General features: G+C 35.8%; 2 protein-coding genes and 1 long non-coding RNA gene across 8 annotated transcripts; all 3 read right to left on the reverse strand.

Annotated features, from left to right (window-relative positions):
- Positions 1 to 1,476: 1,476 nt before the first annotated feature.
- LOC308386655 lies at positions 1,477 to 4,747 on the reverse strand. The gene is made up of 4 exons (XR_013969833.1): positions 4,692 to 4,747; positions 4,475 to 4,528; positions 2,770 to 2,802; positions 1,477 to 2,064 (listed from the first exon to the last, which is right to left on the reverse strand). It is a non-coding gene; the product is annotated as an uncharacterized lncRNA (long non-coding RNA).
- A 491-nt stretch (positions 4,748 to 5,238) lies between these two features.
- On the reverse strand, positions 5,239 to 20,002 carry LOC308400239 (uncharacterized protein; the record flags this gene model as incomplete). Its single annotated transcript, XM_080887808.1, has 11 exons — positions 19,902 to 20,002; positions 19,586 to 19,648; positions 18,971 to 19,045; positions 18,140 to 18,232; positions 16,979 to 17,071; positions 9,548 to 9,622; positions 9,123 to 9,212; positions 7,712 to 7,786; positions 7,093 to 7,173; positions 6,712 to 6,804; positions 5,239 to 5,316 (listed from the first exon to the last, which is right to left on the reverse strand). Exons 1-11 carry the CDS (start codon positions 19,989 to 19,991, stop codon positions 5,239 to 5,241), a joined length of 906 nt encoding a protein of 301 aa, XP_080743934.1. The 5' UTR covers positions 19,992 to 20,002.
- On the reverse strand, positions 10,939 to 14,415 carry LOC308386466 (uncharacterized protein). 6 transcript variants are annotated; one of them, XR_013969803.1, is made up of 4 exons: positions 14,174 to 14,415; positions 12,615 to 12,665; positions 12,259 to 12,354; positions 10,939 to 11,715 (listed from the first exon to the last, which is right to left on the reverse strand). XR_013969803.1 is itself a non-coding variant. In XM_080866026.1 (4 exons), exons 1-4 carry the CDS (start codon positions 13,836 to 13,838, stop codon positions 11,398 to 11,400), a joined length of 480 nt encoding a protein of 159 aa, XP_080722152.1. In that variant the 5' UTR covers positions 13,839 to 14,159; the 3' UTR covers positions 10,939 to 11,397. The 6 variants fall into 6 exon arrangements, 1 of the variants encoding a protein (XP_080722152.1); XR_013969804.1 differs by having other exon boundaries at positions 12,611 to 12,665; positions 14,174 to 14,388; XR_013969805.1 differs by lacking the exon at positions 14,174 to 14,415 and adding an exon at positions 13,837 to 14,160.
- Positions 20,003 to 21,125: the final 1,123 nt, after the last annotated feature.

Genomic DNA, 21,125 nt, shown 5'->3' on the forward strand with positions numbered 1-21,125 from the left:
GACGATGTCAGAGGAATTGGTGCACAAATTATCATCACTCACAGATCAGTGCTGTCGCTCTCTATACACAGTTCGCGCGATTGCAAAGTGAAAGCAAAAAAACAAGCGCAAATTCAAACACGATTTCAATATGTCACATATTGACAGTGGCTCACCCAATGACATAATTACCCAGCTACATTTCTGAAAGAATGCAAAAGCATTGACATATATTTTTCCTTCCTACAATAGCCCGACAGGCAGGGCAGAGATAGCCCCGGGACATCGGGCTAGCGATATTGCGAGCCCTGTATCTGATTGAGGAATCACTCATCTTTGGAAAAGAGAGTTTATTACAGAGAAATGTCTCTTTCCAAAATAAAAGCTATACTATACGCTTCTTCTGGGCTATATTCTCAGCAGCATATTAAACATATCAGGTCTCCATAAGGAGAATCCTGTGCTAACAGCTGTCTAAATGACTCGGCTAAAGTTTGTAGCATGCATGCTTGTTGTTTTTGTCTTTGCACTAGGATGATGTCGGTGTAAATGTGCAGTCATATTCGTTGTGTTCCCACTAGTGCTTTCAGGTTAATCTCGTTGAAATAACCTTAACGCCACAACACGGCAAATCTCCGTTAACGAGCTACCCTATACAGAGGGGCTAGACGGCCAACACGTTAACGAGCTAACTGCGCTAACACACTAGCTCCCACCCATGTAATTGAGCATTGCATGGCACATCCAACATACTGTTTTACTTTAGTCCATGACTCGCTTACCTTCAGGGTCATACGTCACATGAAAACCAAAATAATTCCAAACGCCAGATCTGAATGAGGGTGGGGAGGTCCACTTCTGTCTCGCTAGCTTGCCCTGCGCTCTTCCTTCTGACCATGCTGTCTGTGTTGAGTGCTCAGTGAATCTGCGTTCGACTACTCCGCCTAGGCTGCACTCTCGAGCCTAGGCGGAGTAGTCAAATGCAGATTCACTGAGCGCTCAACACAGACAGCATCGTCAGAAGGAAAGTTGATAAAATAAATTACAAATTTTGTATTGTTCTTTTTTTTTCTCCCCTTTGGTTTTCTTTCTTTCTCTCCCCCTCTTTCTTTCATTCTTTCCCCCTGTCCTATCCCACAGTCATGTCTGTCCCGTTTGCAACTGAAAATAAAATAAATTCATAATTATAATAAAGGTCAATCAAATGGACCAATATGATGATCCACTTAAAATAGATCCTCTTGGCATCTTTCTTGGCCTCAAGACAACAATTCTGATGGCTATAGATCCAAACGGGACACACAAAAAAAAAAAAAAAAAATTGAAAAAAATTGTATTGTTCGATACATATGCGTACCGAACCGAAAGCACTGTATCGAACGGTTCAATATCGATACGAATATCGTTGCACCCCTACTATATATATATATATATATATATATATATATATATATATATATATATATATATATACATATATATACATATATATATTTTACATTTGAACTCAGACGTATATAAACATGGTTTTGAAACACAATAACACAGGTACAGCAACATTACAATTCTATTTGTCTGACACAGAAAAATGAACAAAATATTAACCCTATTAAACACATAGACACAAAAATGTTCCCAGAATAGTGCTTTGGCTCAGGAGTTGTTACCTGATCAAATTTTTATTGATCGGTTGGTTTACTAACTTAAAACAAGTTTAAAATCTTTCAAAAAACAAAATTAAGTTAATAAATCAGCAGTGCATTTTCAGCATATTTTTAGTTGATAAGGTTTATTAGTTTTTCTGTATAACTGAACAAGGACTGAAAAACTTTAGTATTTGGGAATTTTAGATGGATGATAAGAGCTTTTGCTTACTTCACTTAACCGAGTTTTGACTGAATAAAGTTTTTCAAGTTGAACCACTGACTATTTAAACACGAATCACTGACATAACAGACATCAAGTTTCTCCATGATGAAGCACTTTGATCTCATGATCTCCTCAGTTACATGTTGAGCAACTTCTGGATTAGTTTTGATCGGATCATTTCCAAAATTTGGACATGAACCGAGATCCAAGGGATTCCTGTTGGCAGAGACCAGTTAGTGTTCTTTGTTTGTAAATACAATTCATCACATCAGTAAAAACTACAGTCTCTAAACTTGGAAGACAGATTTAAAGTGTTTGTCCCAACACCCTCAGCTGCCCTGTAATATTAGTTTGGTTTCTATAGAGCAACATATAAAGTTCAGTGATTCTAAGATTAAAGGTTTATCATAGTACTTCATCAGATTCCTGCTTTTAGAATGATGAGAAAATAAAAGAAATAAATTAACACAGGCTGCTCAGATGTTTATTCTGAAAGCAAAAAGAACCAAGTCTGTATGAACTCCAAGTCAGTTTTTAAAATAACAAATTGTTAGATCCCCCCCAGAGTATGAGGAAGTAACAACAATAAGTATGGAGATAAGAAACAAACCCGACCAGAATTCTTAAAATAATGTCCAACCATCCTTCTTCTGCTTATCCGGGATAAACAATGGTTTAAAAATCTAAGTAGATGGCTAAGATGCTATGGCTAAAGAAAAGAAATTAATGGATGTTGGAAAGAAAATTAATCTTTAGCAAACAAACCAAAGAACGTCTAAGGTGAGTGTAAGATGATGAATGTAAGTATTCCCAATCATGCTTCAGTAAGAAATGTACCCATGATGCACATGTAGGAACCTGTTACATAAAATATGTAGAAAAGAGAGATGATAGCAGGTGTTTCATTTGACAAAGATTTACCTTAGTTTTCTCCTCCTCGAGCTGCTTTACCAACTGGAAGACAGAAGAGAGATAAAAACAAAGATCACAGCTATGAAAAGGAAGTGAAAGATATTTTTTGGAGGAAAAAATAATTTTTGTGACGAACTTCCAGATTTGCACTATATTTTCCACACTTCACTAAAGCTCCAGTTACAGCTCCAATTTATTTAAATACAACTGGCTTAATGTAAATAAACAAAAACTCCAGAGAATCATTTGAATGTAACTCCTCCCAACAACAGTTTAAAGTCTTGTCTGTTTATAATTTCTCTGTTTTATTACAGTGGAGTTGTAATATGTTTTAGTTTCTTATGACCTGAATATTGCCTAAAATATTGCTGCTCACAGCTTGTGAACATCTGCTCTGCCACCTCATAGCACCTCTCAGTCTGTAAACCTGAGCCCACCAAGAAAAATCTAAATCAAACAGGTTACAGTGTCAGACTTTAGCTGTTAGTCAGGTGAACCACCAGTGCACCTAACAGCTTCTTCTCCACACTCCATAAAGTGTTCTGCAGACCTTAAAGCTAACAGGTGGAGTTTCGTTTTTCATCAGTGAAGAACCACTGACTGCTTCAGAGACAGACAGTGAAACTGGGAAGTATATGCTTGTTTTTCTTTTCAGCATGAAACGCATTGTTGCAGCTATATTTTGCTAACAACCACTAATGTCAGTCTATTAGCACAAACCAACCAAACCAGTGATGTCACGTATTGTACTCATCCAGATGGATCTACACAGATTCTAACAAACTATAACAGAGAACACTTATTCCTTAAATCCAGCCTTACAGACAGAGTTAAATCTGCTTTAACACTGTCTGCAGTTTTTGAGAAGATGGCTCCATGGTTTAATATTTCATGTTTACATTAAAGTCAGAGTTTTCTGTGTCACAAATGTGTCTCTCTTTTTACCTGGTAATCGTACCTTACTAAAACCACTGAATGGTCAGTGTGCATCCATTAATTGTGTGATGCAAAAACATATAAATACTGCTGAGTCTCTTTTACACTGCAGCTATTAGAACACAAGTCACACAGCGAGAATATTTGTTCAGTCTAATTAAATTCACTTGTGTGAGCAATTTCTCTTTTATCGGACAGTGGACAGTGACCTTTATTGTTTAAATGGATCCAGTACAAATCTAATGTGCAGTCGTCACCTTAGACAGAAACACAGAGAGTGCTTAGAGATAAAATAATGAACTGGAATTAAAACGTTTCTTTGACTGGTTTGTGTGGTAAATATCCAAGTTAATAGTTTTTTGTATTTGTGTTTGAAACACTTTTGCATTTGGATTTTATGTTTTTTATGTTCAGAAGAAAATTCAGGAGGATTATAACAGAGAGATAAAATCCCTGAGTTTTAATACTTTTCCTTTGACATCAGTTGAGAGGACACGTGACTGGAGACGTGCTCTTTTATAAGACATGATATAACAATACATTCACAAACTTCACTAAAGAAAAAAAAAATCTGTTTAAATGTAAAGTAAAACGTGTTATGTAAATATAAAGTGTTTGATGATGTTTTTAAGTTTCAAGTTTGAAAGCAGTGAGAACAAACTTGAGCTTCACTAACAGTTATTTGGTGTCTGAGGTTTGTTCTCATGTGTGATTGTAACCTGAACACGTAGAAAACAGAGATAATAGCAGGTGATTGATTTGGGTGACAAAGATTTACCTCATTGAGATTTTTCTCAGTTTTTGTCTTCTCCTTCTCGAGCTGCTTTACCAACTAAAGGACAGAAGAGAGATGAAGAAAAAGATCACAGCTATGAACAGAAATATGTTTTTGTGCTGGAAAATTAATGTTTGTGAAGAAATTCCAAATTTGGATTGAATACAAAGAGATAAAAGAGAGATGACAGCAGTGAACTGCTTTGGGTGAAAAGATTTACCTCTTTGAGTTTTCTGTCACTTTCATCATTCCTCGTCTTCTCAGCCTGAAGCATCTTTTCCAAATAGCAGAGAGAAATGAAAACATCAGTATATTTTTAATGGAAATATTCTTCTAATTACTTTTGCAATATCCTAATTTATTTAGATTAGTTTATTTCTTAATGTAGTAAAACAGCTGTCATTCTTATGTAGATCACCAGTCAAAGGTTTTAGAAAACATGTTATTTTTAAGTGTTTAACTGACATTTAATGAGCTCCTTGATTTTTATTAACACATGCTCTTTTTTCTCTTATTTATTTATTTATTTATTTAGTTAGTTAGTTAGTTAGTTAGTTTTTGATGGATGGATATTTATGGGTTTGTTGGTTGGTTTATGCTGGAATGTAAAATCATCTGCTTCGGTAAATACAAATTCCTTATTTACAAAAATAATAATCCAAAAAAGATTAAAATCTAAAATTTTCTTTACATAACAGTAGTAAACAAAGTTGAATAAACACATTCAGGAAGCTGATAAAGGAAAGATGAACCTCATCCCTCAAATCCTACATTTTCCTCTCAGCATCTCGTCTTCTCTTTGTCCTGATGAAGCTGATGCTAATTATAGAATCATTTTTCTCCGACTGCACATTAAAAGACATGAAAAAAGTCTCATGCGTTGACATTTTGTGAGTGCTTTCTGTCATTTTTCAGGCCTGCTTATAGAAAAATATGACTAAAACAATTCATGTATTTGAATTTTAATAAAAAGTTATTTAATTAAAAACCTCCCATCTATCAATTTCCTTACACTAATCCAATTTACATAAATCAATTCATCAATCAATAACTAAAAGTATTGGGGCTAACACTACTGTGTTATGGGGTATTTTTGAACTTGTGTTTCTTGTTTCTCAATAAAAAGTCAAAAATTAGCAGGTTGGTCACATCAAACAAATCATATCAGCATCGTACAGAATGGAGTTAGTTGTAAAAGCTGGCTGTGCAACAATTTGGGTATCGTAATTTTACTGACTGAATACTGATTACTTGCAACACTAAATCAGTTGGATTAGCTTGTTAAGCCTTGAACTTCATAGGCAAGCAGGTCCAATCATAAGAAAATGTATTTAAGGTGGAAACTTTCAAGTTGTGCTTCTCTTTGACACTGAACACTGACAGAACTGGATTCTCAAAGTAATTCTCAAAAGATCTGAAAACAAAGATTGTCAGTACTGTGGTTCAGGGGAAGGCTGCAAAAACATCTCTCAGAGGTTTAAACTCAGTTTCAACTGTAAGGACAGTAATCAGGAAATAGAAGAGCACAGGCAAAGCTGTGGTTGAACTCAGGTCAGGCCAAGAACATTACAGGAGCTGCACATGCAGCGGACTGTCAGAATGAATCACCTCCAAAACCCTGCAGAGCATCTTGGTGTTGTATTTGTACATATGTATGGGAGGGTAATGAAAAGAAGGCCTTTCTGCACTCACACCACAAACAGAATCGCTGGTTGTATAAAAGCTCATTTAGATGAGACAGATTGAAACTGTGCTGTGGAAGAATAACACCACATTCCCCTGAATTGGATGTCATTGAAAATTTGTGGGATAATTTGAAGCAGGCTGTTGATGCTTTTCTGCTTTTTTGTATGGAAGAAGGATCAAACATGGCTTCATCTAAGATCCAGACACTCATCAAAGACTATCCGAGGTGTCTTGAAGTATATTTGCAAATGAAGCTCAATTAAGTGTTGATGTGCTTAAGTGTTAACAAAAATAATGAGACATTATGATCATCTGGATCTTCGCATCAAGAAGTTTTCTCTAACTGGACTCTCTAAATTTCAGTTTAATAATAATAATAATAATAAATCAGTGTGTGGAGGGGTAATGTTTATTAATATTGTACAGTTTGATGTAAATACTGACACTAACTGTATATGTTCTGAATGACAATAATATGGCTATTCTGTTCTATTCTGTATTACCAAAGAGAGCCGAGTCAGCAAATTCTCATTGAGTATAAAGGAAACACAAACCTCCCAATTTTGGGACTCCATCTGCTTCTTCAGATTCTCTGCTGTGTCTTTCACCTCCTGGAGCTGATCGATGATTTTACTCTCTGTCTCAGCCTGGAGCTGAAATGTTACATGAGGAAAGAGCAGAAGAAAGAAACAATCATGTTTAAGACAATAATGATAACACAACCAGAGTCAAATAAAAGCTGTATTATGTAAATAGTGTTCATCAGTGCTGCTGATTTAATGAATTATGTAAAACGCTGCGTCCAGATGATTTAAATTTAATATTAATTTATTCATTTATATTGAAGAGTCTGACGGTGAGTAAATATTGATGTATGTAATTATTCAGTTCAGTAAAGTCAGTAAATTCAGAATCTTTATAACAGAAAGACAAACCTGAAGCTGCTTCAGCTTCTTAGCCGTTTCTTCGTCCTGCTGGAGCTGTTTGATGATTTCACTGTCTGTCTTACCCTGGAGCTGAAATATTACATGAGGAAAGCGCAGAAGGAAGAAATGTTCATGTTTAAGACACAATCATGATAACACAACCAGAGTTAAATAAAATCTGTAAATAAAAGCTGTATTATGAAAATATAAGTTGGAAAATATAAATAAATATTTGTAAATAACTGAAGATGGTAAGGAAATATCTTAGTTTCAATGTAGTGTCTCTGAAACTAAAACCAGGTTTTACTTTTTACTTACTAATACTTTGCACGCACAGCCCAATGTTCATTAGTGCTGCTGATTTAATGAATTGTGTAAAATGCTGCGTCCAGATGAACAGAATCAACTTTCTGGGAATACGCATGGACAATTTTTTCCTATATACTTACATATATGTGTCCTGGATTTTTTTTTTATTTAACTGAGACACGTAGATTTAAATTTAATATAAATTTATTCATTTATATTAAAGAGTCTGACAGTGAGTAAATATTGATGTGTGCAATTACTCTATTCATAAATAGAGTTGGGTCAGTAAATTCAGAATGTTTATAACAGAAAGACAAACCTGAAGCTGCTCCAGCTTCTTTGCTGTTTCTTTGTCCTGCTGGAGCTGATTGATGATTTCACTATCTATCTTACCCTGAAATGTTATATGAAGAAAGAGCAGACGGAAGAAATGTTCACCTTTAAGACACAATATTAATAACACAATAGGATTTAAATAAAGCTAGAAATAAAATCTGTATTATGTAAATATAAGCTGGATAATATAAATTAATATTTGTAAATAAATATCTTTTGTTCAATTTAGTTTCTAAAACTAAAACCAGCTTTTACTTTTTCCTTACTAATAATATGCACAAAGGTGAAACATATTTTGCTTTATGCTTGCTTAGCAACTATTGATGCAGAAGGTGTTAAAGATAAGCATGCCATGAATAAGTCGACAGGAAGCATCTGGAGGGTGAGACAGCCATATAGGGTAAAATGTTGTTGAACACGGAAACGTGTTTAACTGTCATTAATTATAACTTATGCCTGTTATATTCTTTATTGACGCGAAAAGGGGCGTGAACCCTGACATAATAAAACTATTTTAAAAGTATGCTTTGAGCGGAGATCTGTGTTGACAATGTAGTGCTGCGTATCTTCCCACACGTGTGTTTAATAAATTGAATAAATGCTTAAATAAAAAGGATATCGAAGAATAAACATGATATAAAAATTATATAATTCCCACAACACATCAGTTCTGCTGATTTTTTTAATTGATTATATAAATCTACTGTTCATAAGGTTGGGGAAACCTGCAGTCAGCTGAAGCTGACGAAGAAGTTACTTGGATGAGTGACAAACGTTTCTCCCACTGAAAACGCTACGTCCAGATGAACAGAATCAACCTTTTGGGAATATGAATGCACACTGTTTTTTCTTACATTCTTACATGTATCAATCAGTCAATCTTTATTTATAAAGCACTTTTCATACAAGATGTAGCACAAAGTGCTTTACATGGTTAAAGGCAGCCCACCCCACCTCGCCCTCCAACTCACTCCCCACACTCTCATTAACATAAACGATCATGGATACATACATCTTTTATAAAAAGATAAAATAATTAAGAATGGGATACAATATAAATATAAGAAGAGTAAGAAGATAAAAAATGAATAAGAATAAAATCAATAAATATTAGTAAAACCTAAATTAATAATATAAATAGAATAACAGGATAAATAAGCATAAAATAAATAAACGTTAAGTAAAAGCTAAATTAAAAAGCTTAATTTTTATTTTTTAAGCTAAATTAATTATATCTGGGATTTTTTTAAATAATTTAGATGCTAAGATTTTGATTTATTGATTCATTTATAATGTACAGTCTGATGGTGAGTAAATATTGATGTGTGCAATTACTCTATTCATACAGAGAGTTGGCTCAGTAAATTCAAAATGTTTATAATGGAAACACAAACCTCCAGATTTTTTTTCTCCAGCTGCTTCAGTTTCTCTGCTGTTTCTTTCACCTCCTGGAGCTGATTGATGATTTCAGTATTCTCCTTCCACTGCAGGTGAAATGTTACATGAAGAAAGAGCAGAAGGAAGAAATGTTCATGTTTAAAACACAATCATGATAACACAACCAGAGTCACATTAAAGCTGTATGATGTAAATATAAGAGAGCTGATGTAGCATGATGTTAACAACATTAAGTGTTGTGGGATGACGTCAACAATCTTGCAGTGGTAGGATTTCAAAGTTGTGTTTGGTTAATGATACAGAAGTTGCTGCTGAACAAAACTGCAGGAATATAAGTGCACAGGTCTGTGATCATTGGGAGGATGACAGCATCACATATGTCCATGTTTACCTCTGTGTGCTGAGAGATGCTTTCACTGACCTTTGAGTCCAGTGTAGGAAATATTGCCATCAGCTTCTGAATGATTTCATCCTTCTCCCTCTCAGATTTGATCATCTGTCACAAAAAAAGACAGACATATGTATGTATGTTTCTGCAGCACTTTGTTTATAAAAGCAACAAAATTATTGAAGCTTCACACTGTGAACCGTACTCAGTCTGATTGGTGGTTTTCTATTTTTTTAATGATACACACTGTATAGAATAAAATTTCTCTACTTTGTCTAAGAGAAACCAAGATTGCGTCAGTGTGTACAGCCTCTGCCGGAGGTTTCTTCCTGTTAAAAGGGAGTTTTTCCTTCCCACTGTTGCCAAAGTGCTTGCTCATAGGGATCATATGATTGTTGGGTTTTTCTCTGTATCTACTGTACAATATAAAGTCAAAGTCAAAGTCAAAGTCAACTTTATTTGTCGATTCTTCCACATGTACAGGACATACGGAGAATAGAAATTGCGTTACTCTTCAATCCCTAGATAAATAGCAAATGAACATTTAAATATATTTAAATATAAAAGTGATTTAAAAAATGCAAGTAAAATAATTAAAAAGTAAAAATTTAAATAAATACAATTTTACATATAACAAGAAAGCTATACAATATACAATATAATGGGTAAGTGACATTGAGTGTAAACCAGGCAGAGTAGTGCAAATAGGCAAATAGTGCAAATGGAGATTTAGTAGTGTACGGTAAGAGAAAGTGTAACAACAAAGTCTTATGAGGTAATGGCAGTCCAATGCTCCACAAAGTGACTGGTAACTGGTGCAGGCCAGTGAGTGAGTCAGAGAGTGTGTGTGTTTGTGTGTGTGTGACAGAGTTCAGTGAGACCGTGGAGGAGAGAGGGGAGAGGGGGCAGAATCGGGAGGGAGTTAAGCTTCCTGACAGCCTGATGGATGAAGCTGTCCTTCAGCCTGCTGGCCCTGCACTGTAAAACCTAATAAGTTCACAGAACTCAAAAATTGTTGTGTAACAGATTACACAACAATTTTTTAGTGATGTTTTTAAAAGTTTTAAGTTTAACTAAAATAAAAATTATAGTTGCAGTTGCCTTAAATTACCTCAATGTTAACTCATAAATGTTGATATTCCTCAACTTATAATTAGGGAGTAATAAACTCAAAATGTTCAATTTTTTCAACTTAATTAAGGTGGGAAATACACTCAAAATATTTTACATATTGCAACTCATACGATGTGGGAAATAAACTCAAACTTTTTCATATTTTCTAACTTATAATATGGGAAATAACACTTAAAATCTTCAATATTTTTTAAAATACTGTGGGAAATACACTTACAAATAATTCTAAACTGTTTACCCAGTAAATTATAATCAGCTAAAAGTGTTAGAAAACATGAAAGTAACAACACTAACAATTTAACAACTTTTTATTAAACACAATGTGCTTTTAAAAAGGCACAAACAACAGAGCTCACTCATAAAAAAGTGCTTCATAAATAAAACAAGAGAAAAAGACTCCAAGGGTCTCCATCTCAATTCTAAAATTCAATAACATTTTCAGTATTAACAGCAATTGCAGCTATTAGAACATTGATGCATTTAACACTTACTGTACCTTGACAGCTGCAGCTCACTTTCTTTTTTAAAAATACATAAAAAAAACAGTACTGGTTTCCACTGCTGTACTTATAGGGAACAAACATCAAGGCAGTGCATTTACGTATTAGGCAACAGAACATTAAACATGAATAGTGAACTGAACAGTCATTCATCTTAAATGTGAGGTAGAAGAGGCAAATGATTAGGAAAAAAACAAACAAAAAAGCTTCCTCAATACTCAGCTTAACAAGTAGTCCATTCTGAGTGATTCACTCATTGAACAAATCATTCTTCAGCATCAGTAGACGCCCTTTCAGTGGTTTGTTGTCCTCAAGGCACATCACAACCTTCTGGATAAATGTGAATGTAAGCTCAAGTTTCTTTGGGTATTGTAGGTCTAATGCATAGATGTACCCAAAGAGCAGGAGAAATGACTCAACCAGATTTGTGGGACCATTCACAAGTATTTCATCCTCAACGACAATGCAGATGCTTTCGGGACTGAAGAGGGCCGAATCAGTAGTGTCATCCGTGACAACTGTCAGCAGAGCCACAGGAGTGTCAGTGAGGTCTGGACCATCTGCTGACTGCAAAACAAAAATAATACAAGAATGAGTTCAGCCCCACAAGGACACAAATCATGCTATTGATTAGAGGTGTGAATCTTCATAAGTCGCACGTTTCTTTTAGGATTATAATGTCAACGATTTAATTTGATATTGCGATACATCATGATGCATTACAATAATCTTAATTTGGGTTTGGTTTCAAAACATATGTGTAAATAAATGTTTTCAATAATAAATATATGCCAAGATATTTGTTTTTGTTATTTACCAAACATTTCTCTGACCACAACATGGCACCTCCAAAAAAATAGAACACTTGAATTTTAAAAAGGGAGATAGTTTTTATCTGCAGATTTTTTTTGTATAATAATCTTTCAACTATTTTCATGTTTTCTGGTTTATGCGTAACAATCTTCTTGCAATCTTATTCAACAATAGTTGATATATGGGAGAAAACAAGTCAGATGAGGACTGTGTTGAACATCCTTCCTGATATACACCCTGGTTCTCCTTGAGTTCTGAGCGATGTCATATGGTTGATGCTGAGGCCAGTACACTTACATCACAAGTCCTGAATAACGTGGAGGCATCTTCACGCAGGTACACAGGAAGTGCACGAAGGACGAGGGCCCGTCTTGTATTTACATCATGCTGTTCCTAGATGAACACACAATATCTATTAGAATAGTATTTACACAAATGCAGAGTAAAAACAAAGTGTTGGATAGCCATGTTCTGATTGTCATTGTTATAGATCAGGGGTGTCCAAACTTTTTGTGTAACGGGCTAAACCTGTCAATCTAGAAGGGTAACCCAAAAAAAATCTAAAAATTTTGAATAATTCAAGGCAAAATTCTCTAGTTTCTTTGTATTTATTTTTTATTTAAATTGGGACACAAATTATAAAACTCACCCACTGACAACTGGTGAAATGTTGACTCTCTGTAGCGCTCTTTGCAGTCTGATATCTGTAAACAATATGTGCACAAAGACGACTTATTAATGTTCAAAAACATTTTTTGCACAGCACACACACACAAGTAGTCAGCTGATCTCATCTGATGCAGATCTGCTCCTTGATCAAGTGACATTTGTCCGGATTTTTGGCACGAGTGACGTCGAATCAGCACCGCAGCTGGATGGCCCGATTTACATACCCAGCGCAGCTGATACTCACTACAATAATTTACTAAGATTATATGCACTCCTGTTATTAAGTCCAGTTCAGTCTGTTAATGTTAACCGTTTCAAACTAATGTTGATAGGTGTGTTGCTAAGCTTAATAACTTAAATAACAAACTTGAAATTTACCCGTCCTATTTTCCCTTTTATTGTTTTTTCTCTGTGCTGTAAATCTTCTGTCTAAGAAGAAATCTGAGGCTGCTGTTCTGAAAATAAGCTACCAAAGCTTTTTCTGAATGAATCAATAAAGATCCATTTATGGAAAGCTGTGATGAAAGCAGTTTTGTCTTTAATTATATTCAACAATATAACATATTCGACCACTTTTAAGTGATTTTGTGATCTTTAATACACTTTAATACACTAAAGTTAAGGTTATTTACCTAATTTCTAGTAAGTAGCCCTCAGTGAAAAAAGTTTGGACACCCCAGCCTTACAGGTTAGGGAGTATTTGTGATCCGCACAGTCTGCATCAATGATTCTTTCTTAGCCTGGGAGCAGAACGCGGCTCTTTATTTTCATTTCATTTCAATTTATCTAGCAAAGATCGATAGGGTCTGGCTTAAAGGTGTCAAGGAGGCGCCTCAGTCTGGCTGGTTGAGCCTTGTCGAATTAGCGCGAACAATTTAGCTGAACTTCGTTCGTAGCACCGAGTTCGACCAGTGTATAATGTTAGGCTGAATCAGGCGATGCATTTTTCCGCAAGCCTTGACTTGTAGAGCTCGCTTAGTGGAATACCCCTCTAAACTGTTAAAAGGATTTCGAGATTATCTCACAACCACACATTTGAGACTACGAAAAAATACAAACGTGTCTAATTACCATCATGATAACACACTCATGTTGTTTATTATTGTTCGCTTCATGCTAGCACACACACACAGCTCAACAGCGTAAACTACTGACTGTGTAACACGGACACTTATTGAAATAAGTATACTCACAATACGCACGTACATTACCGGCGAATACGACAACCAGTGGAAAGTTTTAGTAGAAAGTTCAAATGCATGGAGCTAGAACTGCCACCGTCAACTTCCCGGGCAAGAATACAATGCATTATGGGAAATGTTGTCCCCCACGGAAAACCGCCAAAACGTTACATCATTCTAATTTGAAATAACATTACGTATTTGTCACATTAGAAAACTTCTAAAATTACAATTACTTGGATTCGAATTCATTTATAACAAACATTCACTGTGCACAAAGTACGAATATATTTCCAGTAAAAAATAAAAAAGAATGTTTATCGAAATTAAATTTAAACAAAACAAAAACACGTTAGACTTACCAAATTTAGGGCAGTTGATGAAAAAAAATAAGGTGGTGGTCGTGGTGGGTTGAAGTTGGGGACTCTTAATCCACACGGGCTGGCCAAAACTTCCCCGTATCAAGGTAAATTCAAGATGGCTGACTAAGCTTTCCTGAGGGAGCGACAAGACTCCACCCACCAGAACGTCACTAATATATGCTTCTTAAACTTTTTGAGCGTTCCAAAAAATTTAGCTAAAAAATATTGAGCCCTGTTCAATTAAAGCTGCATAAAAGCCAACAGAGCTCAATACTTTATAGTTTGCTCAACTACAAAACGACATTTGAGTGTTATGAGCTTATTAGTTATGAGCTAGAACAACTGTTAGGGATTACAGTGTGGCCTGGAGACTCCGCAGTCTCCTCCCCGACGGCAGCAGCTTGAAGAAGCTTTGAAAAGCGCCTTGAGACGACTTTTGTTGTGATTTGGCGCTATATAAATAAAATTGAATTGAATTGAAGGATAAGTCTTGTTAGTGCTCGATCGCTAACAAATAAAACTTTCATTCTTAAGGACTTCTTCACTAATCAGGAACTGCATCTAATCTTTTTGACCGAAGCCTGGCAGGTGAGTCCATCTGTTTTATGGAACCTTTACCTTCAGACTGAATATCTTAATTTTAATGTCTTTTCTTTTTTTCTTTTTTTTAAGGATTTTTAACAGTTGTTGTGCCAGCCTGTTTTAAACATGCTGTTGTACAGCCTGTATTTAAAAAACCTAATCTCGAGTCCTCGTTTCTCCCAAATTTCAGGCCTATTTCAAAGCTTCCTTTTCTATCAAAAATTTTGGGAAAGATTGTATTTGTTCAGCAGCAATCTTTTGTAAATGGACACTATGTTCTTGAGAGGTTTCAGTCTGGTTTAAATCCTCTTCACAGCACTGAAACTACAATTTTAAAAGTTCTTATTAATGATCTTTTATTAGCCACTGACTCAGGAGACTCAGCTCTGATTTTGCTTTTGGATCTGACTGCTGCCTTTGATACTGTTGACCACAGCATCTCCATCTCATGATTGGAGCATTGCAGCATCAAGGTCATTCCATCAGAGTGGTTCAGGTCTTACCTGTCTGACAGGACTTTCTGTGTGAGCTTTGGAGATTTTATCTCTTCCTCAGCTCCCCTTACTTGTGGTGGCCAATTTTATTATCTATTTTTATGCTGATTTCAGGTCAAATTTTTTGGAAAATATAACATGTTTCCATTCATATGCCAATGACACTCAGATCTGTCCTCAACTGAACAGAAACTGTTCTGCCCTACCTGAACCCTTACTTCAGTGTCTTGGTGAAGTTAAAGCCTGGATGTCTTCTAACTTTAATAAGAACAAAACCAAAGTGATAACTTTTGGACCAAGTTGCAATCCCAGCACCTCTCTTGTTAACCTGCACAGTATTGAACCTTTTATTAAATTGCATGCCAAAAATGTGGGGGTTATAATTGACAGAAAGTTTGCATTTGAAAAAACAGATTAGCCCAGCGGTCTTTTTCCAACCTTATATCTGTCTCTGAAATAATTTTTATCTTTTACAAACTTTGAACAGGCGATCCATGCTTTTATTACATCCCAGCTTTACTATTGTAACTCCTTATATGTTGGAGTTGACCAGAGCTGCTTTGTAAGACTGCAGTTGGTCCAAAATGCCGCAGCTCATCTTCTGACACGAACTACACATTTCCTCGGTGCTTGCCTCTCTTCACTGGCACACTGTTCACTTCAGAATTTATTTGAACATTTTATTGTTAACTTACAAAGTTAACTTTTTTTTAAACTGAGGTGAAATCATTTTTATCTTTTAAAAACTTTGAAAGGATGATCCATGCTTTTATTACATCCTAGCTGGAGACCAGCTGCAGTTGGTCCAGATGCTGCAGCTCGTCTTCTAACACGAACTAAACGACTTCCCATATTTCCCCGGTGCTTGCCTTCACTTCAGAATTCATTTTAAAATTTGATTGTTAACTTACAAAGCCCTGAAGGGACAGGCTCTCAGGTATTTATCTGACCACCTTCTAGGTCTCTAAGATCAAATGATCTTTTGCTTTTAGCCATACAAAGGTCAAAGCTGGTTCACAGAGGTGATTGAGCGTTTGGGGTCGTAGCTCCTAAACTGTGGAATAATCGACGCCTACACATCAGACAGACTCCTACTGTCAATCTTTTAAATCTTATCTTAAAATACATTTGTATTCACTGGCTTTTAATAGAGTATGAGAGTTTTTTGGTATTTGATGTTTGGTACTAATATTACAAGTTATTTTACTAGTTATTTTGTATTTTTGTAAAGCACTTTGATCAACATTACTGTTGTAATGAAATGTGCTATAGAAATAGATAAATGATAAAATGTAAAGAATCTAAATTATGTAAAGTCACAAACTCATAAAAACTAAACTCAACCAAAACTGCTGAGGGTTGGTGCTTCAGCTCATGAACTGTAATCAGTTAGAAAAGTTAGAAAACACTCTGATTTGATGGGAAAAACATTTTCTACTTTACTGAAGAGTTGATTGTTTCATCCTCTTTCATAAACATCTAAAAATCCCTGTACAGGGAGGAAGGTGACTGTTTATTTACTGAGATCAACAGCAGCATGTGTAGCTTCTAAATTCGTATTTAAAATATATTTTACACCTTTAAATTTAGTTGTATTTATTTATTCATTTATTTATTTATCTAAATAGTCTGTTAGTGTGTAAATACTGATTTGGACTATTATTTTATTCATAATAATTCATCAGAGCTGAGTCAGCAAATTCATAATATATATAATGAAAAGACAAACCTGCTGATTTTTGGACTCCAGCTGAATCTTCAGGATCTTTGCTGCTTGTTCCAACTGCTGGAGCTGACGGATGGTTTCAGTTTTCTCCTCCGACTGCAGGTGAAATGTTACATGAAGAAAGAGCAGAAGGAAGAAATGTTCTCTACTGAGATCAACAGGAGACTTTTCAGATTGAAATCTAAACTGGAAAACTGAAACTTGTTGCTTCTAACATGTGAATGACAATCAGATCAGGAACGATCCTTTTACACAGCAGTGAGTCTGCTCCTCTCCATCAGCCTATGACAGCAGCACCATCACACAAAGCCAACAAATCATGTATGTAAAGTGAAGCAGCAGCTTTAGTTTAATGAGAAGCTGAAACACAGCTGATCCTCTGCATGATCACAAACACCAGAAGTGAAGTTTCTGCTTTGACTGTCATGGTCCTGAGTCAGTGACACAGTGGTTCCAGGTCTCTGGACTTTATAATGTTTGAATATTTTATGTTGGTTTCATTTATATTATGCTATAAGGTGTTTAGGTTAGAATAAGCCCTCCCTCTGTGTTCCCCGTCCTCTCGTGTCTAGTTCTGTTTGTTATTTGTGTCTCAGTCTTGTCTCCATGCTTATTTGCCTTTCTGGTCCCCAGTCATGTCTCTCCGTCTCATTTGCACTCAGTGTGTCTCAGTGTGTGTTTCTCATGTTTCCCATTTTATTTCAGTCTCCTGTCCTGTGTGCATCATGTCCAGCTGTGTTCCCCAGAGTGTCTCCTCTCTGCCCTGATGTCCTCTTGTGTATATGATGTATGTGTCTCATCTATTTGGTGTTGTCAGCTCGGTCTAGCTGTGTGTCTTGTCTGTTTAGAAAGTTTCAGTAGTAGTATTTCAAAGAGTTAGTTCCCAGTTCATGTTCACGTCACCGGTTTTCTGAGAATTTAGCAATAAAACTATTTCCAGCACAGTTTTGCCTGAGAGTCCACAACTCTGCCTCCTACAGAAAATTTACCATGACACTGACTGAGGTTTGGTTGTAGACTGCCTCAATATCATGTATGGATGATATATTTAGACCCTTAGATTTAGATTTGTTTATTTTTCGTTTATACTGTAAAGTCTGCTGGTGAGTAAGTACTGATGTGCACTTTTATTCTATTCAGTTATAGAGAAATGGAAAGACAAACCTCATGAGTTTGGAGCTGCAGCTGTTTCTTCAGGTCTTCTGCTTTTTGTTTCACCTGCACGAGCTGTTCGATGATATCAGTGTTCTTCTTCCACTGCAGCTGAAATGTAGCATGATGTTAACAACATTAAGTGTTTTTTATTTATTTATTACTTATATATAAGGAACCCCATTAGCTTCCACAACAGTGATTGCTGGTCTTCATGCACAATGCATAAAAATCAAAAACCCTCTTACAATATTTACAATAATCAAAAACTGTGTAAATAGATTTTTATTTTTTTTAAATTAGGAATAGTAGCTAGTTCTCTAAGGCAGTTTATTCCTCTTAAAATATGCTCTCAATATAACGATTTTTTTAAAAAAAAAATTGCTTTTGGATCAAGGAATTTCTAAATTGCAGTTTGTTACACACCGTGTAGCATGATTGTGTATTTCATACAATACTGCAGCTGAGCAGAGAAAACATGTGTTGTGTTTAACAGTGTTGCTTTCTTTATAAATAAAAAGAAGCCAAAGTGTAATTTAGTTTGTACTGGAAGCTAAAAACGTTTATTATCTATTCGATCGTGCATTAATAACATCTTATTTAGACGGAGCATTTCCTAACCACAGCTATGGCCTGTCTCATTTTCTTAATGACAGAGTCTCTATGCTGAGACCATGAGGTGGTGATTTATAGTAACACCAAGTAGTTTAATCTGGGTGATCCAGCTATGAAGAGAATCAGTTGTGGACTGTTGACTAAACTCTACTTCCAGTTAACATAGATTTAGGTTTAGATGAACTAGAATCGTGTTATTTTTACTTACTGAGCGATGCTTTCACTGACCTTTGTTTCCAGTGTAGGAAATGTTTCCATCAGCTTCTGAATGATTTCATCCTTCTCCCTCTCAGATTTGATCATCTGTCAGAAAGAAAGACAGATGTTGATGTTTCTGCAGTGCTTAGTTTATAAAAGTGACAAAATTATTGAAGCTTCACACTGTGAGCAACATGTTTTGTGGTGATCTGTATGAAACAAAACCTACACACAATATTCGAAGCACATAGTGCACACTGTGGGAATTTACGACTGTGTGTAAGGCTCTGATATCTATTCTGTATGACTTAAAGCAGTTATGACACGGTCTGATTTTCTCCCCCAATAAAGGAATATTTCATATATCAGTCTACTCTTCATTCTATCAGAAACAGTTTTCTGGTTGTAAACTGTCCCAACACGTTTAAACTCAAAGATCCAAAGATTCTGTGATAATATGCATATCATAGAATCTTTGTCATATGCTAATAATAACTCACTAATAATATGCAGAGAGACTTTTTAATGTTCTTAAATAAATATAGCCTAGAATTTTTTTCTACACATATTGTAGAAAAATACTGGTGTGCACTTTGATTCTACAAATTCAGTCAACAAATTCATAATGTTTATGGAAACACAAACCTCACGACTTCTGAACTCCAGCTCAGTCTTCAGGTTCTCTGCTGCGTGTTTCACAACCTGGAGCTTTTTTTACACAATAATGAAACAACCAGAGTCACATTAAAGCTGTATGATGTAAATATAAGGAAGCTGATGTAGCATGATGTTAACAACATTAAGTGTTGTGGGATAATGTCAACAATCTTGCAGTGGTAGGATTTCAAAGTTGTGTTTGGTTAATGATACAGAAGCTGCTGCTGGACAAAACTGCAGGAATATAAGTGCACAGGTCTGTGATCATTGTGAGGATGACAGCATCACATGTGTCCATGTTTACCTCTGTGTGCTGAGAGATGCTTTCACTGACCTTTGAGTCCAGTGTAGGAAATATCTGCAGCACCTTCTGAATGAATTTATCCAGCTCCATCTCAGATATGATCGTCTGTCAGAAATAAAGAAAAACAGATGTTGGTGTTTCTGCAGCACTTTGTTGATAAAAGTGACAAAATTATTGAAGCTTCACACTGTGAGCAACATGTTTTAACTATTGTGTCCTCTTACTCAATTTGATTGGTGCAATTTCCAGATAACTGAAGGTCCCACGTTCATCAGTTCAGACAATAATACACAAGTATAAAAACATGGGAACGTACAACTGTCATACTGCTCGTGTAGGAGACAGATTCTGAGTCCAAAAGACGAATTTTTTTGTGTGAAATGTGCAAAACAAACCCAGGACATCAGGAAAAGACCTTGTGAAGATGCTGACTGACACTAGAAAAACAGTGTCACTGAGTGAGTCCTGTACCACGAGCTGAAAGGTCACTCTTGGAGGAAAAAGCCATACTTGAAAACCATCATAAAAAAGTCAGACTACAGTTTGCAACATGGGGACAAAAATCTTAATCTTTGGGGACATGTCCTGAGGTCTGACCAAACAAAAACTGAACTGTAATGATAAACTTTATATTTGAGGAAAAAGGAGGAAGCTTTGAAGCCTCAGAACAACATCCCAACTGTGAAGTGTGGAGGCGACAGCATCATGTTGTGGAGCTGTTTTGCTGCAGAAGGGACTGATGCACTTCACAAAACAGATGGAACGTAAACAGTACACGCTTAGGCAACATCTGAAGACATCAGCCACAACGTTGAACCTTGGATGTAAACTGGTCTTCCGAATGGACAATGACCCCAAACAAACCTCCAAATTAGTTACAAAGTGTTTTAAAGACAACAAAGTCAGGGTGTCGGAGTGGCCATCACAAAGCCCTGATCTCAGTCCCACAGAAGATTTGTGGGCAGCACTGAAAAGGTGAGTGACAGCAAGAAGGCCTACAAACCCGGCCCAGTTACACCAGTTCTGTCTCTCAGTGAGCCCAGATTCCAGAAAACTATTGAGAAAGTTTGTGGAAGGAAATCTGAAACGTTTGGCTGAAGTGAAACAGTTTGACAGTAATTCTACTAAATACTAAGAAGTGCATGTATGCTTCTGACTCTGATGAAAGTAATAAAAAACCCACAACAAATATCTTTCTCTATTCGGACATTTCACAAATACAAA

This window comes from Rhamphochromis sp. 'chilingali' (genome assembly GCF_963969265.1).
Source record: "Rhamphochromis sp. 'chilingali' genome assembly, chromosome: 1".
In the NCBI taxonomy this organism is placed as follows: Eukaryota; Metazoa; Chordata; class Actinopteri; order Cichliformes; family Cichlidae; genus Rhamphochromis; species Rhamphochromis sp. 'chilingali'.

Excerpts from the sequence above, each read along its gene's own strand:
- LOC308386466 (XM_080866026.1), bottom strand. Across the intron at positions 12,355-12,614 it reads CAACATTTCACCAGTTGTCA|GAACAGCATGATGTAAATAC; the intron begins GTGGGTGAGTTT and ends GTGTTCATCTAG. Across the intron at positions 11,716-12,258 it reads CGTTATTCAGGACTTGTGAT|TCAGCAGATGGTCCAGACCT; the intron begins GTAAGTGTACTG and ends TTTGTTTTGCAG.